General features: G+C 44.8%; 1 protein-coding gene across 2 annotated transcripts in view; it reads left to right on the top strand.

The window, feature by feature from the left end:
* The window catches only part of STX18 (syntaxin 18), a 107,155-nt gene that overhangs the window by 41,779 nt on the left and 41,350 nt on the right, over window positions 1-24,026 (top strand). For both annotated transcript variants that reach the window (XM_081058288.1, XM_081058289.1), the window contains exon 2: window positions 23,015-23,082. In XM_081058288.1, the coding sequence (XP_080914414.1) occupies window positions 23,015-23,082 (68 nt within the window). The remainder of the gene's footprint in view (window positions 1-23,014; window positions 23,083-24,026) is intronic.

The raw sequence follows: 24,026 nt of genomic DNA, 5'->3' as shown, positions 1-24,026 counted from the left end.
TGGGTCTTCTGCCAGGTGACCCACACAGCGTTTTACACACGCACAGCACTTGCTTGTGAGGAGTCAGTGCATTGTTGGTGTTCTGCATCAGGGGAGATCCCATGATCGATAGGAAGAGCATGGATAATTCATTGGACAGATCTGATTTTAGCAACTGCAGCAGATCTGAACCTCAGTTTTCTTACCCGTAAAAATGGGAAAGCTGATAATAGTAGAGAATTACTGTGAAGATTACATGAGGCGTGTGAAAATATGGGCTATGCTCTGTCATGTAGTAGGTAATCAGAAGTAGATGCTAAATTCTTCCCCCTGTAAATTAAGCACAATTACCCGTGAAACTTGCATATGAAAAATCACTTGAAAATATGCTCTTCCGTTTTCAGTCAAATCCAAGAAGTCATGGAATTTCTGGAGCTCAGCTGGACCGTAGGGGTCAGGGAATGCAAGCCAGGAAATTGAAGCATAAGCACGGGGCCTGACAAGGGCTCGCCTGGGCCCCGACGCGGCCTTTCTGTGGGATGCTTATTCCATACTGGGTACAAATAGGTGGATGATAAACACTTTCTTACAGCTGTGGCTCTTACTACCTGTTACTTCACCGTTACTTCATTCACATTATCACCTCAGTGTACTCTGGAGTATGGTACGCAACCATCAAAACAACTTTGCAGGCCTAGAATGCCTGAGCCCCGTGAGATCCTAACGGAGACCGCCATGGGGTCGGGGCTTGAGGAGGCAGAAGAATTCAAAACATACCAACGGTGAATCGGTGAAAGCCCACAAGCCTCTGTCCACTTCTTGTGTTTTCTATGAAAATGGGGCTCTTGTATCTTTCCTAAGTTGTTACATGTGTAATGTTAAAAGCAGAGGGAAACGAAGGGACTGCAACTGTACTTTTTTAATGGAAAGTCAATGTTTTTCCTAAACATTGTATTAAGTTTCAAAACAGCATCATGCTTTGAGATGATTTTTAAACCATTATAAACATTCTTTTCTATTGATGTTTTAGAATTTCTATCATTGATTACTATGCAAGTGAATTAAAAGTGAAAAACAACTCATTGACACATAATATGTATTGTTTAATTTGGGGTCTAATTGCTAGGAAAGTGTGCAGCCTGGAGTGAAGATTGTAAGATGTGTCATTTTTCAGGTACCTGAATCAAAATTCTTGATTCCTGTTTCCCTCGCAAAAACAGTGATTTTCTTTTCCCGCAGAAGAATAGTTTTTAGAACCACCAAGGTGAACAACACACACTGGGGTCAAATACAATGGAAGCTCCCCATCCTTCTCATTTACAGTTCCTCATTTTCTGTCCTGTTTTGCAACTCATCGCATGTGCCAAGACGTCGGATTTTCTCAAATGCTTGCGAACTGGTTCCTTCTGTCGGACTCTGAAATTACTAGCCACGGACAGTGAGGGGAGAAAATGCCTGTGTCTTTTCCAAAAAGTGGGGTTGCTTAGATGCTAAATGTTTAGAATTCTTAGCAGCGCCTAAGTGCCTGTGAAAAACCACCTATTTCAGGCTTCTTCCAAGACTTCGATGGTCTGACTTGGTGTTTACAGTGTACTGTGTAAGCAGGTGACAAATATTCAGCATGTTTTTTTGATGTGAACATCAATGTCTTTGTTTTCTGATTCTACCCTAAGCTCTTAACCAGTTTTGTTTTTATCTCGTTTCTCAGAAAAGTCCGAAAGTCTGGGTTTTTAAAAATGTAATGGAAACAGAATGTGGCTTCACTTGAAAAAGTATTCTTCCACTATGCAAAGAATAACCCGAAGCTATAAAATTTAAATCTTATGAAAGTTAATCAAATTTGGTAGTACACAGATTTCATCAAAACCCGAATTTTATAAGCTTCAAAACTTTGACTGTTTAAAAATGTTCGAGGAATTTGTCTTTACCACCCTTCAAATGCGCACATTCTTTCAGACCACTCGAGGAGAGAGTGGCACAGGCGGGCACTGCGCCCCCTCCCCCCACCAGCTTCTCCCTCTGAAATAAGCTCCGAGTCATACGGTGATAAGCAGAATGCGGAGTACGTCTCTGTTTTAGTGCATGTGAAATAAAGTGAGAGCCATCGCAAGAAGGCACTTTGAGTTATGACGTGTTGATGGGGCTTCATATTAAGGCACTTTGAATGATATTTTCCATGAAAACAAAGTGAGTTCCTCGAGTGATTCTCCTCATTGTTACTATTAAATTCTTTTCTTTGCTCTTTCTTTTTCTGCTCTCACTCAGGTCATCTACACACATCCTCTTTGGATCCTGTGTGTTTCACTTTCCTTTCTTACTAAAAGCTTTCAGTCGATGTGTTCCCTGAGCAAATCCTTTCCAACAAAGTAATTAACTTTCTGTGCACACAAATTCAAGAGTCAATTAAACATGTGTTTGATTAATTTATCACAAAGAGTGCCACCTTGAGTGAAAACAATTCGACTCTGTAGAAAGTTCTTTCTGTTCAAAAGAGGGTCCTTATTTCTAAGAGCAGAGCTCTGATTTTAATTAAATAAAGAGCATTTTATGCAATTTTTTTCTAAAGCTTAAGATTAATTTCTATGGTTACTAGGGATATAAATCTCTAGATTGCTTTAAAACAAAGATTTTTGTTCAGGAGAGAGTTGACAGCTCCCTTTAAGAGAAGCTATTACTTAATTTTACTTTCCTAAGTTTAAACACATAAAAATATTTGTAATGATACCCCAAAGGCATCATAAAAATGTAAAATAATTGTGCTCTAAAATATCTAAAATTACAGGAAATAGACCTCATTTTAAAAAATGAACTGGGATTCGAGGCTGGGGAACTGGGGTGTGACATACTTCAAAACCAGAATCTCTTGTCAGGAGATTTTTTTTTTTTTTAATGGTAAAAAAAAATCTTTTCTGTTGCCAGTCATGCAAACTTTAAAATATACTCATTCTATTAGGAGATATTTTCATTACCTTTAATGTGTATTACTCTATGGATGTCTTAAGATCCCCTCTGAGAGACAAATTTCTGTCTCTAGAATTAAATGGCATCGCTTGGCTTGTGGATTAACTGTATCCCAGTAACCCTTTAGACTGTTTGTAATGATTATTTTCAAAAACTCACTGCCCAGCTTTCTAAGCAGCTTGAACATAGGCAGCATCTGTAGTTTCTAGTGTTTTACTTACTCAAAGTGTACTTCCTCTTTCGGTAGATAATGTTAACTGGTAAATTGCTCCCAGGTTAAAGGTTTGTCATACTGTAATAAACGTAGGGCAGTCCATGGAAGAGACGCTTCAAGGAAAAAACCCAACTTTTAAAGTAAGGAAAGTAATACTTACCCTCTTTCCCATCTTAGCGTTGTCATATCAGTTCTTTTGCTCTTTTCATTTACTAAAATTTTAATTGGGCCTTCTGTAGTAAAAATGCTTTCATTTTATTAGGAAAAGTGAAATTAGATTCATAAACTATTCAGACTGAAGTTTTGAAAGAAGTGACATTTCGTATGCAGTAAGAATGCTGTAGAGACTAGGTAAACTTGTAGTTTAAAACATGCAGGATCCATGAATGCTCTGCATTAAATGAGTTTATATTTTGAGAGCAAAATGGGGGAAGAGAAAACTACGTTCCCTCCATTTTTTAAAAAAAGAGACAAGAAAATTAAGTTGAATGCAGATATTGAAAGTTCTGTAAGCTGAATGTTTGAGCAACGAAAGTAAACGCTGATTATTGTACATGTACATTTGAACCAATTTACTTTTATCTTTCAAGCGAAACATTTCCCACAGTTTTTGTGGGTTTGTATTTAAGTTGGGAAAACTTTGGAAGTTTGTGTGAAAGTATAAATAAGTTTGGGAAAGTCATGATTATAGTTTGATAATAAACATGCAAAAAGCAAATTGGGAGACTCTATTAAAGTCAGATGTAACATTTAATAATGTTTTCTCCAAAACTCATTTTCAGAGAGAAGAATGGTGATTTATGTGGGTCTGGAACAAAGACTTTGGCTGTAATTGAAAATTATATATGAATTCTTCAACATGGATGTTCGCTTTTTTTTAAAAGAACCTTAGTGATTGTCATAGGAGTCCCAAAAATGCTCCTTTCCAATTATGGGCACAGAAATTACGGATGTATTTATAGATTCCATTTAAAAAAACAAAATATACAGTTAGTTGCCAGGAAAATTTAAACTATTTTTTTAAATGTAATAAGCATTACATTTTAGCATATAAGGAGAGTCTTAATTTTGCAAGGAGGAAAAAAATTTTAGTTGGCTTTATTGAAATATAACACAATATAGAGTATAAATATAAAATTTAAAAACCTTAATCTAAAGTTTGTTTTAAATCTCATTGTTACAACATTAACCTCACAATTGCAAATTGGCATTTTATTTTTAGTTGCTTTTACCCCAACTCTTGGGGAAATGTGTCCATTTTTTACTGTAATGATACGGTAAGTGTGGAAAGACACCACGTTACTAATTATTACATATAGACGCTTTTGAAATAGCAGTTGTGCCAAAATTTGATCAGATACTGACTAAAACTGTAGAGTTTTGAAGGAGTTCTCAAACATTGTCAAGTTTGACTTTCCTTTAAAAGTGTGTATGTACGTGTTTGGGGAGGCAGTGTTACATTTTGATGACGCTTTTATTGCTTACAACTTAATATGTGATTTTAACTGAAATTTGTTGCTGTGTTAAGAATGGAGATTTTCATATGTGTTGTGTCAAAGGCTTTACTAATGATCTGAAAAACTGTTAAAAGGGATTTAAATATATACTGGTTTTACTTTTAAAGCTTTAAAAATGAGTTTTGAATATGAAATTCAAATATAGGACTTAAAACTTTTTGTCTTAGTAAAACAGTCAATCTTAAAATTAGGATGAAAAGATAAGCTTTGATTCTCAAAATCAAGATCTGTATTACACAACTCAGGATCTAAGCATTATTTTTCTAGTTGTTTTTACACACAAATTTTTCTCTAGCAAGTGTTGTGTTAGGGGCTAATTTATGCTATTTTCAATCATAAGTAAGAATCAATTTTTATGAAGCTAGTCCCCATTTTATAAAACTTAGCAGTTAGCAATTTGCTACAGTTTCTTTAAATCCTAGAAACCACTAAATTTCATTTTCATTTTTTCAAGCAAAGAGGTTGTTAGAATGTTTTGTAACTTATTCCTTGGAATAATATTTTCTGCTTTTCTTTTTTTTGGCGTGTGTAAGGAAGTACTTTAAGTTTCATGCCCTATTTACTCCAAAGAAGACCATAATGAGGGAAAGGAATCTATAGTTTTTGGAGGACAGGGAATGATGAAACAAGGCCCTGGAGTTTGCTTGGAATTTGAACATTTGGATTCTCGGTCGAAGCCCGCATGCTCTGCATTTCATTCCCATTCACTCAGCTGAAAGATGGCTTTGGAGGCAGGGCTCTGTATCTTGTTACCAAGCCCTTTCTCAGAGCTTCACGATAAAATGCACATTGACTCCTTTGCTTTTGTTTTTATAGTAGAGAAAGAATATGCTTTAATAGAGCAAAGCGCTTAAACTTAGGGGGTTCGAGTGTTATCAAGCAGGGTTTTCTGTTGAATGTACATTATTGGCATCTATCACACAGTATGGAAGTTGAATATATGTTCTCCCTTTGTACCACCCGCAGTTGATTTCGCTCTTCTCTTTGCTGATGTGAAGCAGAAGCTGGACAAGGTAACAGTTTTGATGATGAGATTAGAGGTAGCCAGGCTGACTGTCTCCTGGCTTTTAGAGAGCCTCATAAGCTCAGGGCCACCCCCTCCCCTTGTTTAGATATTACTTGCTCTTTTGAGTTTCAGATTACAGGAGCAATTGATCTGCATGACCTATCTTAAGAACTTTAACTTTGCAGTGGAAACTTAAACCAAATGTATATCCTCAAGAGACAAATCATCTTAAAACCAGCCTGTTGTCATTTTGAGGTACTGTACTGTTCGCGGAGGAACGGTGCGGTGGAGAGCACCACCTCGTGGTCAGGGGCTGCTCCTGCTGCGACGGGCAGAGCTTAGAGAACTAACTAGTAGTCTCTGATTACTCTTGCCCTTGGCTTGCAAATAAGTGACATTTTATGTTGTTCCAGTTCGCAGTTTCTATCCAGGGTTAGGATCCCAGGAGAACGAGATTGGGAGCAGTTGTGATATGTCAGCGTTATCTGTAGTTTTCCCACTTCCGTAGGTGTATGTGCCGGTCCTTGCCGTCTTCACAAAAATTTTCTCTTTATAATTGATCTTATAATTCAAATAAAAAGATCATTTTTAAAAATGTCCATAGGGCAGCATTCAGTGTTTGGGGATGTTATGTTTTTGAGTGTGTATTTTGAACCTTAGTAATCAGGGACTACCTTTGGGTAGAAACCATGTGTTGCCACGAACTTGATTACTAAGCTGTTTACCGTATGAAGGGGGAGTAGCTGCTGATTGTCAACTGTGCAACTTGTTGGTTGCTTGTTACAGAGAGTTGTGCCTTTGGTGTATACTAACACATTTGCGAAAATGATGTGAGAAAATTTCATATTAAAACAACTTTAATACACCATAACCACTGGCTTCAGATATAGCAGTTCCTTAATGTTGATTTTAGAGTGACAAATTCTGGATAAAATGTATCACTCATCCAACAGACGTTTGTTGAGCTAGGAACCTTGCCCAGCTTTGGGAATCCCAAATGAACATGACATGTAGTTATTTCTGGGTGTACAATTTTTAAGTCTTTTAATTCTTCACCACAAAAGAGAATGAATATACTCCTGGGATGTGGAATGTACTACAGTGGAGTACAAATGTGTTTGTCTGCTTGGTATTTTCTGCCCTGGATTGGAAGAATTTAGAAGACATTTAGCAAGTGCTTTTGGAGATGCTGACGAATAAAACTGGTGGCTTTGTTTTAACGAGTTTGGTGTGTGCGAAGTCGTAGAAGTCTGTGTGATAACTCTTCTTTGGTTCGGTTTTTCAGCTCAAGCTTTATCCTTGAAGAGCCCACATTTAGAGGTGTACAATGAAGAATTGAGAGTACAGGCTCTAGAGTCCATTTTGGAATATGGACCTTGGCTTTGAAACTTGCTCACTGTATGACCTTGGGAAGTTACATAATGGCTCTACACCTCGGTTTCCTCAATGTGTTATGAGAATAATTGAGGTCATCTATGCAATGGGTTTAACACAGTACCCGACACATAGTAAACACTAAATATTGACGAGGATGATGATGGCGCTCTTCCATGTCTCCCCACTTGTGTGTGTCGTCAGGCAGCCGTGTGAGGGGCTGTCACAGGGCACTCAGTCTGCAGACAAACTCCGCGGGTGGATGGCCAGCAGCTGTGCTGGGCTGGAAGCGCTTCCTTACACACGCGGTTGACAGAAAGGTTGTGCCTGCCCGTGCTCTTGTCCTGTTTGTTTATTGGACCGTGTTTTGTGAGCAGAGGCTTTTAACCTGAGCTCCAGAGAACACAGAGCCTCTGAAGCTCAAAAAGGTAGGCACAAGGTTTTTAGTATCTGTAGGAATATTCGTTTTCTTAAGGGAAGAGATCAGATACTACATGGCTCTTGTCAGAGTCTCAGAGGCATCTGTGCCCTGTAAAAAGGCCAAGTGTACGCCAGATGGTCATGGTGCTTTCTGGAAGGCCACTCGAGAGGTTAAAGATACAACCCGTTCCTAGAAAAGGTAACTCAAATTTGAATTTTACACTATTTGTTTTGTCTTATAAATTATTTTAAGCATGGAGTTGAGATTTTAATTTGAGGGACTCACATATAAATGGAGTGCTTTCCATCTTACCCCTCTTGTCAAAGTTCTGAAGGATCATAGGAGCAAGGAAACGTTAGGAGCACAGGCTCTGGAGTGGACCCCCCGGTTCAAGTCCAGCTCCACCACTTACTAGTGAGACCTGGAGCCAGAGATTTAGCCTCTCCCCTCTGTCAGAGGGAATAATTACGTACCTCCCTCATCGGGTGTGATGACGGTTAGATGCAGTTATAATAGGTACAAGTTAGTTGCCTATTAGAAATTGTCTTTTATTGCCCATTTTCCCTACACCTTATTGATGTTTGAACAGTTATAAATATTTCTAGTTTCTTACGACTGAACTTCCAAAGGCCCTATAGCTGAATTGCCCTAAGTCAGGAAAATGTGATAAACGAGGCACCAGGTGCGTGGTTGCTTAGACTCATGCTTGAAACTGGAAAGCATGAAAGGAGCGAATAGAAACCAGCAGGGTCTGGGCAGAAGGAACTTCCGAGTGGACCGAGCACCCGGATGTTATCTCGGGATTTCTGAGTCACAGGACCCCCCTCTCGTGTAGCCTTTGCAGCCAGTGAGCCTGTGCGGGACCTCCGCCCAGAGCAGCATCCCTGAGGGCTCCTGCCGGGATCCCCGCCTCGAGGAATACACGCCTCCCGCTCCTCCTGGCTCCTCGACTCAAACCAGCCCCTCTTGATGCACAAGCGAAGAAAGCAGTCTAATCCAACGCCGGAGAAACGAGCTGCTTGGAGCCGAACGGAAGACGCACACTGGAAGCCAGAGGGGCCTGAGTGTCCTGTGTGCTTTGGAACTTCCGCACTCAGGTTAAGCTGGACGTGAAGTGCAGCCGGAGGACAGCTGGGCCGCTGCATCGCGTCCAGGTTTGGCTTTTGTAAGGAGCTGGTTGTGCCCAGGTCTTTCGAGGCGTGCTTGTGCAGATGCCCCGCCCTCGTGGAACGGAGCCGCCTCAGGTTGCCTCTGCAACTTCTGACTTTGCTCTGTGCCCTTACCTGCTTGTGCTCCGGCCTTGGTACACGTGGGGGCCACCCACTGCCATCGAGGGAGTTAAACTTGGGCTCTGCAGCCGGGCTGTCTGGGGCCAAATAGTGTTGTGTCCCTGACTTCCTGTGGAACCTAGCGCAGCGTGTTTACCTTCTCCCTGGGCCTCAGTTTCCTTCTCTTTCATAGGGGAGAATAACAGTACCTACCTCACAGGGTCATTGCGAGGGTTAAATAAGTTAAATAATGACAAGCTCCTAGATAGGGCCCGGCGTACAGTAAGCCCGCCGTGCTGTTCGCTGCTGGGATCGCCACCACGTGTCCTCCAGGTGTGCTGGGTTTGTGCCAAATCCCATTTCGTTTCTTCTTCTGGCTCTGCAGCTTTCCACTCGCCTCCACGGCGCCATGGTTTTGCGAGTGACCTTCCAGGCCCAGGCCTGCACGCCTCCCCTGCCATCTGCTGCCCCATGCAGTACACAGTCCAGGCTGGCCTGGCCCCATGGGTGAGACCCAAACAGCGATGAAGAGGTCGTGGAAGAAAACCTGGACTGATTGAGCACCTACTGTGTGCCACACTCTTTCCACACATTCTTTGCATTGACGACTGTGGTCTCTCAGAGTTACTGCCTCAAGTTTATACATCAGAGGGTAAGGCTTGAAGAAGTGAGATAACCTACGCAAGGCCAGTCATAGTAAGTGACAGAGCTGGGATCTGAACCCGGGTCTGTAAGATTCCAGTCTGTGCTTTAATTACCCAGACTGGGAAGAATGGCACACACACGGTCTCTGCAGACGCAGCCTCTGCACACACGTGTGCTACACACACACTCTGCACCCAGCCTCCAGACCAGACAGGGTTTGGATTGAATCTGAAAAGCAGTGGGGAGCCATAACAGAGCCTCGGGTCGGAACTTCCTGTTCTTGTCTCCCTCCTCCTTCCTCTCTTTATCACCTTCTTTCTTAATGTACCCGGCCCATACTGCGTCTAACATATTTGTCCAGGGAACAAATAAAAGAGGTTTCCAAGCACACAGAATACAGAATGGCGCCGTCCCAGGTCTCACTGGCCTCGGGGGGTTTGTGAGGCGGGAAGGTGGGGAGAAGACCAGCTTTCAGATGCTTTTGTGGAGGAAACATTGTTTTAAATCAGGGGTGTCCCAACTGCGGCCCGCGTGTGACCCATTGTTAATTGGCCCACAGCAAATTCCAAAAATATATTTAGTGTACTGAAATAAACCAGGTGAGGCAATACGTGAGGCAATACTTCACCTCGAGTGAGTGGCCCGGCTCTTTGTGTATTTTACCGCATGTGGCCCTTGGTGAAAAAAGTTGAAAAAAGTTTGGACACCCCTGTTTTAAATGGGCTGAATAGTTGGACTGTTAGGGCATCTGTGAGCTGATTGTCCACAGGGAGGGGTCTGTAACTCCATGCTGCCTTTTTCAGCCCCGTTTTCATCCCATTTTTTTAACTGATGAGTTTTAGTTACATGTCTTTAATGGCAGAATGATCAAAATGGTACATGACAGGAAGCCAAGCGAAAATATGAATATAGTGAAGACACATAGTTTATCAGCAGCAGTTGAAGAAATAATTTGAGTTGCTGTTCAGTCAGCTTGACTCAGTGACGTGAAAGTGAGCTTGCCCTTAGGTGGCATTAATGGAAGCCTAAAGGCTAGAACAAGGGAGGCTGGGGTTTTGCTTTCCTGTGCGCTTCCCGCTCACGCACAGGGGATGGAGTCCCCCGTCTGAGTCTTCTCCCTGCTCGAAGCTAAATATTCTCAATCCCCTTGAGAATTCTTTACTCTCCTCTGAATGCAGCAATTTACAGGCCTCAAAAATCACATGCGGTCCTGAGAATGGACTCATCCCTTCGATGCAGATGAAAAGAGCTCTGTTCTGTGAGCGGAATGGGTGACCTGGGAGACCAGGCTGGTGGTGTCTGCCAGGATCTGGCCAGTCTCGAGACTCCAGGAAGGGCCATCCTTACTCGCTTCATACTCTGGGAATCATCGAGTATGTGCTAATAAGTAGCAAGGTCACAGACCCAGGAGTGGACCGAGCTTCGGAAGTGGGGCCACTGTGCTCCATGCATGCACTTTGGGGAGCTGGAAGGATGGGAATGCAAGTGTTTAATTAGAGAAAAGTATGATCGTGATGATAGTGGGATGTAAAGAGAAAGGTGGGGCCGGAAGGAGTGAGGAGGAAAAGCTTGAGAACGTGATAGGCTTTTGCTTTTTCTGGAGGTTGCAGGGTCGTAGACCTGTTTTAAAATGGAAGTTGCATTGAGCTTCATGGGTCATTAAGCATCGTATGGTGCGACTCAACTTTTAAAGTTAAGTCACAAGTTCTTTCATTATGTCATTAACACTAAGAATGTAAGATTTTACTGCTTTTTAATTTCTGAATTTCTTAAAAGAGGGTAGGGCATAATAGAAAGGAGCAAACCTTTTCAGGTTGCTAGAAAGTTAGTTGCCAATATAAAAAATTAGAACACTGAATTCATGCCAACTAGTGTCAGGCGTCGCGGTCCCTCTGTTTAACCATCCCTGTTGTCTGTACTCAGGACTATGAAGCCAACATCGAAGCGTCGAACTAGTAATACCAACCTCCCGCCTTTTTCATGCATGCGTTTCTATCTGTCTCTTAAAAACACATGCTGAATTCTAGAAACTACAGTCCAGTAAGGTTGGCGTTGGTTCTCAACGGCTTATTTAGAACAGATTGTTTAGCTACTGGTTTTTCTTCGATCAAGATCGCCCTCTGTCTTTTTTCTAATGAGGTTTCCAGACCAATGGGGTAGAGCACATTATACATTCAACTAACACGTATAGTGTTATATGTGCAGCCACACATACATGTGTCTAATGTATGTAACATACATGCATCCCAATAACATAGCCTTCAGCTAGCAGACCCAGCATGCCTCTAGGAAGGCTTTATGCAGAGACAGTGGGAAGTGAACCCAGGACGCCAGGACCTCCTTGGGCCCAGCACATTGGAGAAGTTTGGCTGATGAGAAAGCAGACCTTCCAGGCAGAGAGAAGAGCGGGCGCCAAAGCGCAGAGGCGGAAAGAAGCGTCTGGGCGAGGGAGAGGCTCTGCGGTCGTTGGGAATGCTCGGGAATGCGGGCAGGTGCCAGCGGCTTTGGCAGCCCGTTCACAAGTTGAGTGGACAGGCCCTGCTGACCAGTTTAATGTGTGGGGTGAAAAGGGAAGAGATTTCCTAACTTGGGGGATCGCCCTTCCTTTTTGGGGGGATGGCGCCAGGAGGGTTGGGTGGGAGCAGTCGGATAATTAGCATTTTGGGACATGTTGATTTTGAGGCTCCAGTGGGACCTGCCGTGGACAGTGGAATCCACTCGTCTGGAACTGGGGGCGAGCCAGGGGCTCGGTGGACGTTGTCGGTAGGCAGTAAATAAGCTGTGGGTGGGAATGAGTGGGTTTAGCAGGAGAGAGTAAGGGCTGAATGTAACCTTCAGAGGTTGGCCAGAGCACAGGAGGCAGTAATGAAGGTGAAAAAGTAGTGGGGTTTAAGAAGAGAGCCTGGAGGGAGTGGACGCTTGGAAGCCAAGGGAGCACAGCGCTTCCGGGGGGGGGGGGGCTTGTGTGAGGGCTGGAAGGATGGCCTGGGCTCCCACTGTGTCCCGCAGTCATGGAAGGGTGGCAGGGCAAGTGATAGGTGCGCCCACAGTCCTTGCTTACGGAACAATTGCTGGAAGAGAAGAGCATAAGAAAGGGGCAATTCCCACAGGCAACACTCTGTCAGGCTTGCTGGTGTGACCCCGAGCACGGGTGGAATGTCTGTGGCCATGCCAGGCGCTTTTGTGGGTGACTAGTCGCTGGGGAGCTTCTCTAACACGGGGACGGGACGCAGCCCCTGCTGGGACTCCAGCAGGGTGTGCTGGTTGTAAAGTTTGAGCTGTAATTGGTACTGTTGCATTTTTCAATTATGACTGAAGGGAGTGGATTCGGAATTTAGTTAGTGGGCCTCCAAATTAAACTTGGGAACATGATCCTTGTGAAAAATCATTTTAGCTTATCAGTAGTTGGCAAGCATTTATATAACAGTGGTTGTTGGCTGTGCCTCTGGCTGCACACTAAACTGAACAGCAAGCTGTGTCCACTGATTGAATGAAAAAAATAATGATTTTGTGTTACCGGGAACTTTTTACAATATGCCAGAGGGAGCTACTGGAGTCTCTTTAATCTTGAACAATGGCTGTTTCTTGCAGAGGCAAATTATGCAAATCGGTACTTAGTGTTTCATAATCAATCAGGTCTTTGTTGGCAGTGTTGTGAGTGCCAGCAGAACAGAATTCCTATCATCCTGGGGGGGCGGGAGGGGCGGCTTGCAAGTCAAACCACTGCTGTGATCAGCAAAGGACACTGTGACTGCTTTGAACTCTCCCTCCAGTTAAAATGCCGCTGTCCTCTGAGAAGAACCCTACCGTTTTGTACCAGGGTTTTTGTTTCACAGCTTATCTTCCTTTGGGTAATTTACAAAACACCCACGACGGAGCAGCTAGCAGGACTGTTCTGTGGGTGACACGTATACACAAAGCTGGGCCCGCCGCCTGGGATGGCAGATGGCAGCCATGCCCCCCGAGCTCCCTTTGTGTGGAGGCTTCGCGGACGCGCCCAAGTGCACATATGTATTTAAGAACAGTGTCATTTCAGCTTCTGCCGGCGCAGAACAATTAACCTTTAATAATCCTTTGATTCCTGATCCAAAACAAAGAACCCGGGACGTTGTTAAAGCCCTTGGGAAAAGCCTGTATTTCTGAGCGTGCCTGTGGCTCCTGCAGCCCTGTGCTTGACTCGCCACCTAGCGGACAGCGCCACGCGTGTAGCGGACTTCTGTGTTTCAGTTTGTTTTCCCTGCTGTTAACCCGCCGGGCCGTAGAAGAGCGGTTCGCTTCGGAGCAGCAGTGACCGTTGGGGAACGGCTGCGGGCTCGGTGTGTGCCTGAGCGGCTCGTCAGACGGGACGGCAGCATGCGGGAGGGCCCTTCACCTGGCCTGGAAACCGGAGAAGACGGCGGGTGTGTCACTGAGCAGTCTTAGGACTCCGGGGACGTCAGGGGCTGGGCTGGGAGGTCGGGGCGGGGCCCTGGGGGGCCGCGGGCCCGAGGAACTGAACTGCGTCCTGTGTGGGTACTGGGGAGTCAGGGAAGTATGTGGCAAGGGGTACCTTTGGTGTAAAAATGTTGTTTGTCTGATTGCAAAGACTGGGCACACTAATCGTAGAAAGGGTTGAAGTACAAAAGGTATTAAGAATAAAGCGGTTATCTCTAAGCCCTACCACCCAGAAACCATTAGCACTTAGTGAGCGGTCCGTGGGGTTCCTCTCCGTCATGTAAACAGCATGAGGTGCGCCTGGCATGTGTGTGACATTACTGGTTCACACGGTACGTGCTTGGGCCATCGTGGCTTTCCCCTCCCGACAACTCGCTTGTAGGGAACCATCCCTGTCGGCAGCCCTGGATGGGCCCAGATCACAGCGGCCATGCTGGGACGTTTTGTTTCCGTTTGGTCTCGTCATCAAAGCGGTAAGGGTAAGGACAGGTCGCATGAATCGTCTCTTACCCGTCGGATGCGTCTACCTGAGGGAGCCACACTGCTGCTGTTTCACAGTGAGCTTACCTTCGTGGTAGATGGGCTGCACGGAGAACTTCAGTCCTGATGGATTGGGGAATTTCCTTATTGAAATACAGCCACTTGTCGTGAACTGCATTTACCCTCAGAGAAAGAAGGGGTGAGTCAGATGGATACCTGTAGTGTTAGAATGCACTTCAAATAAATGGATTGGTGAAGTGGCAGCTTCCGGAAGAAGCCAGATCCTGGCTGATCCCCTTCGCTCCGTGCTGTCCCTACCTGTACACAAATCCCCCGGACAAATCGCCTCAGCGCTGGGTACTCTTGATCTCACAACTGTCCGTCTACACTGCTGGTAAAAGCAGCCCTCAGAGCTGCCGTGCTCAGATGGGACCACAGACGGGGCACCATTGTGGGTAGACTGGTCTCCCATTTGTTAGGAACCACTTGTACGTGATGCGTGACCTCGGCGTCTTCTCATCTGTGAAGTGGGATGATAATGGCCTCCACCCCGGGGCTGTTGGAAGTGAGCTAATGGATGCGGAGCGTTTAGAGTGGTGCCTGCCCCATAGTGTGCGCTCAGTAAAAGTTAGTTCTTAACACACGTGCTACTCTTTATTCAGACATATTTTACAGCCCTCCCTTTGTAGTAACGCCCAGGGATGTTAAGCAACTTGCTCAAAATGTCATTTGGCAAAACTTAAGAGTTTAGGGGAGCTTATACAAACACCTCTTTTCCCCAGCCCAACTTTGGAGCCACCTGGAAGAGAAATACAGGAGTCAGAGTATGAAAAAGCCCAATGCAGAGCCCAGCTTTCGGTGTGGCTACACACGGGTGGAGCATGGACCAGAATAGGCCGTCCCCGCTGCCGGCTGCCAAGCGTGCTCACCTTGTCCGAAAGCAGGTCATACACCAGGTGCGGCGGTCCTCTTCCTTCCGGGGCCTGGAATGTTCAGCTGAACGAAGTCCCTCCAAACGAAGCCTCAGGAGTGGGAGTCAGGGTCCCCCTCTGCAGTAGGTAGCAGAACAGAGATTAGAGTGAAGGAACCTCAGCCAGCTTGTGGGTCGCTCTTCTCCCTCTCCCTCTCCCTCTCCCTCTCCCTTTTTCTGTTCCTGTCCCTCTCCCTCTCTCCTGCCCTGCTCCATGCAACCCCACACTGAGTCTTGCCCACAGCCTGCTCCTCTGCCCATGCCCCATCCCCAGCCAAAAGCTGGGTGGAGATGAGCTCAGTCGTAGGGAAGATGTCACGTCCTGGAAGCTGCCTTCATTGCTCATTTGACCCCTGTTCTGTGGTGGTTTGCCGATTGATACTCAGGATGAACTGGTCCCCACTGGACAGTCTTTCTGACCATCCTGTCTCCTTGCTCACACCTGTGGGCCTTTTCTCAGCATCCCTGTCTGAGGTCTTGCCGCTTCCGGGCCTCCTGGGTGGCACAACACTAGGAGCAGCAGCCGACCTCAGAGGAGGTGACTTCAGCAGTGAAAACATCCCCTTTAGCTATGCACATGCTCCCACTGTACCATGTAAGGGATTTGAAATGAGCGCTGTGTGTGGAAACACTCAGAACGCCTTCCTTGCAGATCTTTCTGTATCTGCTGTAGTTAAAAATATTTTTTAATTCAGTACACACAGATATTCTCACATGAAAACCCTGCCTATATTTCTGTGAAGAAAAACCTCGGTTAATTAAGCTAAGTAAGTAGAAGTTTTATTAGTCTTTTGGTGGCATCATGTAGAATAAATAAATGCCTTAGCCTTTGAGCCACAGAGCTGCAGTCCATCCCAGTTCTGCCTCTCATTAGCCTTGTGACCTTGCATGGGCCTCCGTTTCCACGTTCATTAAATGGGAATGAGGGTAGTCATTCCCATTTCATCCGATTGCTATGGGGGCAGTAAATGACAGAGCCCACACATGGTGGGTGCTCAGTAAGGGGCAGACTGTTCACTAACTCGACTGTGTAGTGAGTGCATTGTTGAATCCAGATACCAGAAGGAAAGCATAGCTTGATGTTGCTCACTAGCTGCGTTTCCCAGCTCCCAGCCTTCCCTCCCCCTTGTGGTGTCTGTACTAGAAAATTGCAATTGCCAAGAATCTGTGCTTACACTTAGGGGTTAAGAACTCAAACCTGATTCTTAGAATGCCTGGGTTCCAGCCAGGCTTTAATGCAGGCATCCCCGAGCAAATTCGCTGCCATCTGTCTCAGTTTCTCTCATCTGTAAAATGGGTATGATGATGCATCCTGTCCCATGGGGGCTGCTGGGAGAATGAGATGAGCTGATACGTGCAGAGCTCTGGCAATGCTGCCTGGTACATTGTTAACTCTCAGTGAAGGTGGGGGTGGGGGTGGGTTTTTTTTTAAAGTGGCACTTTAAAGGGAACTTTAAGCAAAGATTGCAAGTACTTGGAAATAAAGTAGCTAGAGATGGTGGGTGGGATTTAGTTGTTGGCTCAAGTGTGGGTTACTAGTTTGGCCGCAGAAAATCTGTACTTCAAAATGACTAAAAATGTTAAGCGAAGAAAGTGCTTAATGGGAGATTTTAAAAAATAATATTTGATTAAGGAAAACCTAAAATATGTACTACGGGAGACAGAATGGTGTAAGGAACCCCGTGTACACACAAACCCATCTTCAACAAGTCAACAATTATCAACTCATGACTGGTTCTGTTTCATCTGTTATTCATACCTCCCCCCAGATTATTTTGAAGCAAATCCCAGGTATCATGTCATTTGACTTGTACATTTTTCGGTATACATATCCCTAAAAAATACAGGGTTTAAAAACAAAAAGAAATAAAAACAATCATAATACATAATACTGTTTTCATACCTAAATAAAAAAATCATAATTCCTTAATATCACTACATGTTAATTGGCAGATTTTTTTAAACCAGGGAAATAATAATCTACAGGAGGCATTAAAATGAATTTAATATTAAATGATGCTGGAAAACACCAACATCCTCATCCATTTAACAGTAACGATGCTAGTTCAGCGAGGTAAGGTAATACCACTGAGGTAAAACCACTGAGCTCTATTGGTAATACCACCTCTTGGGGCTTTGGTTTCTTTCCACTAAGAAAAATGCCTATTTCCATAGGCTTGTTTTCAGAATAAAATGAAGTAACCCACGCAAAGCAACTGGTGTGGAGGAGATATTAAACAAATATTGCATTCCTTTCCTTTCTTCCTTTCTTTTTTAGCTACAGTTCAGTTCTTACTTTAAACCACAGTTTTTGTTAGAAATGAAGGGTTCTCTATGTCCACCTCCGTCGCCTCCGATAGAGACAGTTTATATGATACGGCAGTGTAGTCAGAACCACAGCTCTCTGGTATGGAAACTTGCACATGGACTGTCGATGGAAGATTGTGGACTTTGGGAGAACCCATCGTCTCTGGAGCTCCTCAGGCTGCATCTTCTCGGTAGATTTTACCTGCTGGTTGATGCTGTACCTTCCAAACGCACCTCACTGACTTTCTAGGAAAATCATGTGCACAAAGAGCCCGCGTATTCCTCCTCATTTGCCTACGCACTCAGTTATCTAAGTGCAACCTTTTTGATCCAACCTGCATGTCAGGAATAATCAGATCTTGAAGCCCTTTTCCTATTGGATTGCCCCCCGCCCTTTTTGTTTCTCCTTTCTCCTTTCCAACATGTAGGCGCTGCTGGAGATACAACAATGAGTAGCCCATAGATCCTGACCTCAAGGAACTTAATTGAAGTCTGGTAGGGTCACAGATAAATACTTGGATTATAAATGGAAAGGCTTAAGGAAAGTGTTAGGGAAGGCTTCGTGGAGGAGGTGAACTTGGAGCAGGACCTGAAGGATGAACAGGGCTTCTTTGGGTGTCCTGGGCGGGGGTGAGAGAAGAAGGCTGCTCCAAGCAGAGAAGGGCAGCCTCAAGGCCGAGAGCTGTGAGGAGGGGGCGGCCCCCACGCCCAGGCCTGGGAAAGGCCCGCGACGTGGCGCAGCCCCAAAGCTCTCCCTGAGCCAGCCCTTGCATCTCGTCACCCACCTGTCCCACAGAGACCCTCTCCCTACCCCTACTCCCCATGTCACTCAGTGATGGCAAGACACTAGTTTTAGATCTTTGTGGGCCAGTGTACTGTCATTTCACTCTGATTTCCTTGTCAAACTTGACACTACAAAGAGGGCCTCCTTTTAAAAGTAAGAGGCATTCTCGTTAGGTAATATGAGGACTCTTTAAAAAATTAGCACTGTATGTGGAACTATTAGAGATCCAAAGCGTACAATTATTCAACCTCTGTAAATGTTTGAAAATATCAGAGTTGAGTGAAATGTAATATGCTATCTTTGGCAGTTTATTTTGAAAAATAGGACTAAGCACAACAGTAAACAGATCAGAGCTCGGCCACGAATCTTTACAAAGATGGTGGTAGTCACGTGACTGAGCTGTCAAATCATTCTTAAGAGAATAACCCTATTGTGTGTTGCTATTTGGGGATTTAAGTTGTCCATTTAGGTAAATCAAAGATCAATTGAAATTTTTTCTTCTTTACTGATTTGTTGTGATTTGTGCGTATGTTTCTTTTTATTTTTTGAAGTAAATTTTACTAGGGAATATTGGGGAACAGTATGTTTTTCCAGGCCCATCAGCTCCAAGTTGTTGTCCTTCAATCTAGTTGTGGAGGACGCAGCTCAGGTCCAAGTCCAGTCTCTGTTTTCAATCTTTACCGTTTCCCCAAAAATAAGACCTAGCTGGACAATGAGCTCTAATGCGTCTTTTGGAGCAAAAATTAATATTTATATTATATTTATTACACCTAGTCTTATAGTAAAATAAGACCAGGTCTTATATTAATTTTTGCTCCAAAAGAGGCATTAGAGCTGATGGTCTGGCTCGGTCTTATTTTCAGGGAAACAGAGTAGTTGCAGGGGGCGCAGTCCACCATCCCATGTGGGAATCGAACCAGCAACCTTGTTGTTCAGAGCTCACGCTCTAACCCGCTGAGCCATGTGGCCGTCCCTGTGCGTGTGTTTCTTAATGCTCATTTATTTCTTTTCATTCTTGGCATTTGAAATATTACTTTATACATTATGCTCATGTTAAGTATTGAGTTATTATACTGATGATATTATTAAGTCAGTAATTACTTAACCTCTTAACTTATCAAGAATTCCATTTAATCCTGAATAAGCTTAATTCCGTTTTAATAAATTGATTTTATAGAAATTTGCCATTTTAGAGCATACGAAATTGGGATCACATTTGTTATACTTTAAGTGAAACCTCTTATAATTATGTTTTTTGAGATGCCCATGGGGCCTTCTTGTTCCTGGCACTGAACCCCATGTACCATTTCACCCTGGTAGACTAGAACTAGCTAAAGAGAGAGGTGGGGTGGGCAGGGGGTCAGCAGCTGGAATTAGCCTATGTAGTAGAGTCCTTTGGACCTTTTAAAACTTTTTATGGAAAACTTTATGACTCCTGAAAAAACCTGTTTTGAATATTAAGGTTCTAAGTAAGTGTGCTATGGACTGAATGCTTGTACCTCCCACCCTCATTCATGTGTTGGAGCTCTCTTCCCTGATGAGATGGTATTTGGTGGTGCGGCCTTTGGAGGTGATTAGGTCATGAGGGTGGAGCGCTCATGAACGGGATCAGTGCCCTTAGGAGAAGAGACACAGAGAGGAGCCCTCTTTCCATCGTGTGAAGATTCAGCAAGAAGGCAGCTGTCTGCAAACCAGGAAGAGGGCCCTCACCGGACGCTGAGTCTGCCCCTTGATCTCAGACTTCCAGCTCCCAGAACTGTGAGAAATAAATGTTTGTTGTGGAAGCCAACCAGCCTACGGTATTTTGTGATAGCAGCCCAAAGGGACTAAGACCAGGTGTATTCATTTCTTATTGCTGCTGTAACAAATCACCACGAATCAGTGGCTTCAAACAACACTCATTTATTATCCTATACTTGTGTAGGTCAGAGGTCCAAAATGGGACTCCCTAGGCTGAAATCAAGGTGTTGGCAGGGCTGAGTCCTTTTCCAGGGAGACTCTAGAGGACATTGCATTTTGTGGCCTTTTCTAGTTTGGAGCAACTGCTCTCATTCTTAGCTCCCTTCCTCCGTCTTCATAGCAAGCATCCTTGGATTGAGTCCTCCCATTGTGTCACGCCGAGTCTCTTCAGCCTCCCTCTTGCACATGTACGGGCCCTTGTGATTATAGAGGGCCCTCCCTACTGGATCCTACTTTAAGGTCAACGATGAGCAACCTTAGGTCCATCTGCTCCGTTAATTCCCCCTTGTCATGTAACATAACAGTCACAGGTTTCAGGGACTGGGACGTGGACATCTTGGAGGGAGGGAAGTGGCATTATTCTGCCTACCACAGTAGGCGTACCCCTCTGGGATTACGAGTATGCAGTGCCCACTATTTATCCAAAATTTAGTAGAAGGTTTTGAGGCTCTGCTTTGCCCAGAAACTTCCTGATGAGCTCTGGGGAAAGAGGGGGGGGGGGCCCTTCACCGTCCAGGAGTTTGCAGTCTGGTGACAGGAAGTCAGTCCATAACTCATCACGTGGTCCCCACGAAGGAAGAGATGCTAAAACAGACGCATGTGCACGAATGGGGTCTGGCTGTGCCTGGGTGTGTGGAGGGGTCTAAGGAGGAGAAGAGGACCTTGAAGGAGGAGGAGGAATTCGCGATGGAGAGAAGGCGGACAGGGCACTCCGGGAAAAGGGAGAACCATGTGGGTGTGTGGATTGGGGAGCCCTGGGGCTGGGAGTGTGGGGGAGTGTGGGGGGACTGAGGCCACTCGGGACTTCTGCAGCTGCGCTGGGCAGGGCCTTGGACTTGACTCCGTTGGTTGGGCCCAGAGGTGACACATTGGCTGCCCTTTGGCAGACCAGCCCACAGAGCGGCTTCCTTTGGCTGCAGTGTACTTTAAGAGCAGAGTTTACCACCGCCAGCGGTACTGCACCCATCCACTCTCCTTGCGTTGCTCATTTGCACTGTTGACCTGGCCCCTCATGGGCAGGGGTTGGGGACGAGGATGGACACTGACAGTTCTAAAACAGGAGAATAACTAGATCAAATCTTGCATGCGATGCAATGAACACCTTGCTTGCCCATCTCTGCATTTCTTTGCAGTACACGTAAAAGGCAGATTTTGTAATGCAGTTTAAGTGGGGACAGGAATAGGCGTGTGAGGAAAGCATGCTGAATTTGAACTCAGTCCTGAGTTTGTGAGTTCTGTCGTGCACTAAATGTGTAACCTTGGACAAGTCACATAGCTCCTGTGAGGTCCCGAACTGGTGAATGAGAGCAGTGAGATCAGGGACCCCCAGGGCTATGGGGAGGAGAACACGGTCCGTAAGCAGGTACCTGACAGCCAGGGATATTGGACAGACTCTCAGTCATTGTTATCTGATCCTTAAGTGAATATTGTGGCAACACTTGATTCTTTCTTTGATTCTAGCTCTTAAAATGCCTGAATTGCGTTTATTGGTGTAGACTGTGGGAAATCTAGCTGAACCGCTGCTGACCTATCCCCAGACAAACGCCACATGTTTCTGTTGTGATAAATACCACTTTTGTGTTCAGACATACATGTTCATTCCACAATACGTATTGGCCGCCTTTTGTGCTGCACGTTGTGTTTAGAACTGTGGGGGGAGCTGTGTAGTCCCTCCTCGTGTGGCTCATAAAGCCACTGACAAGCACGCATGTGACAGGTAAGCCAGAGCCGTGTAACTGAGTGCCAGGTGGGTGGTAAGCACAAGTGCTTTCAGATTCAGAGCAAAGCGCAAATTAGCCTGACTTGGCCTTGACAGAAAAGCCTACGTGGGAAACGGGAGGTTCAGCAGACCCTCAAGGCTGGGGCGGTTTGTGTTTGGAGGAAGTTCAAAGGACAGGAGGAGACCCGTGAGAGCAGTGGTCAGAGGACGGAGCAGGCTGCCAGCTTCGTCATTCTCTCCTGGAAACACTTTCGTCCCTGTCCACATGATCCTAGGTTTCTTCCTACGTCTCGTCATTTTATTTTATTTTTTAAGCCCTAGGTCGCTGCACACAGGACTTGACACATAGTAGGTGCTTTGGGTTTTTATGATTCTGGAGATCAGTCATCACAAACAGAATCCTTTGTCCTCTTGTGTTCTTTTTGTCGTCCCTGAGGCAGGCTGTATGGAAGATGGACACTTGCTGGGTAGGGATAAATTGTAGCTCTGAGTCTTGTAACTCAAGATTCGCGTAAGAGGGTCGTGGCCCTTCTTATGAATGTGCAAGCTCCAGCCTGAGGGCCTACCCCTGTAATACTTGGGGGAAGGAACATGTGACGGGAAAATTATAGACAGAAAGCACGTAAAGTTAGGAGCTGGCCTGTGTTGAGTACGTGCTGTATAGACACCAGACATGCATCGTTTCATTTAATCTCCAGCTTCCTTGGAGATTATTTCTTCATAATGTCATAGATCACAACAATTACAGGAAAAAGGAACCATTAATAAGAGACGAAGACCCAGGAATGTGGGTAACTTTGGGGGAGTCACCCAACGAGCTTGTGATTGTACAAGAGTTTAAAACCAAAATTATCCAGTTTGTAGCTTCAAAATCCTTCTACAACCTGCATTCCGTTCTCTGTAATTTAAAATTTATTACATGTGATTGTAACATATCTATCTAAACTGTTTTTGTGTTTTGTTTTTTCATTTTAGATTTCACACATTGGCAAACTGAGAGATTTTCTTCTGGAACACAGGAAAGATTATATTAACGCTTATAGGTAAGTGTGTCTTTTTACCATAACTTTGCCAACCGTGTTCTTTTCTGCACCTGTATTCCTTTTGAGCTTTTTATTCTCACTTTTTATTTAACACCTCAGGGCTGTAATGGGGACGGTCCGTTTGGCAGTGGTACCTACAGAGTTCCCCTGGCCAGCGTGGGTGCCTCCATCGCCACGTCCTGAGTCCACACATCCCCACGGCAGCAGCTTCTGTCCTCAGATTCCCACTGCTGTGTGTGCCGTACGAGTGAACATGCAGGCGTGACCGAGACCGCGTCCACTCAATAACTATTTGTTACACACCTGAGGGGACGATGCAGCTGACGTGACAGGGCCATCTGGAGAGAGGAGCTCTTGCCTCCAGTGGGGGTTTTGGTGAGGCTGTTTATTAAAAAGAGAGAACGCGTCTTGATCGGGGTTTCCACAGTGGTTTCTAGACTAGACTGCATGTCTTAGCAGACATGGAGCCAGCGTCTCTATGTAGGAGCCAGCCTGTCTTCTGCTCTTCCTGACCCACGTTTGCGCCTGGCTTTGGTATGGCGTTTCTGCCACAGGATGTCGCATCAGCTAGTGGCAAAGTGGATTGGCCATCCGAAATGACGTCCTTAGGGGCATCTTGTACAAGTTTCATCTTCATGAAAGAAACCAGGGTGTTTGCACTTCAGAAGCCTTCCTCTCATGAAGTTAGAGAATACGAAAGAAATCCTCTGATCTTTTAAAAACCTTGTCCATATATGCAAAAATAAAAGTATCTCATATAAATTCTTTAACAGAGAAAATAATTATACCTCAGGTGACTTTTAAAATTACCCCTGCCACTTTGTCCACTTAAACAACATTGGCAGCTTTATACTTTTGAGTGTAGTTCGTTTGTATAATTTGGGAATATATTAAATTACTCTGTTGCGTGGTACCAAAAATCATTATTCTAGTGCATAGAACCT

This window comes from Rhinolophus hipposideros, assembly GCF_964194185.1.
Source record: "Rhinolophus hipposideros genome assembly, chromosome: 1".
NCBI classification, from domain to species: Eukaryota; Metazoa; Chordata; class Mammalia; order Chiroptera; family Rhinolophidae; genus Rhinolophus; species Rhinolophus hipposideros.
This window is presented reverse-complemented; position numbering and strand designations above follow the sequence as displayed.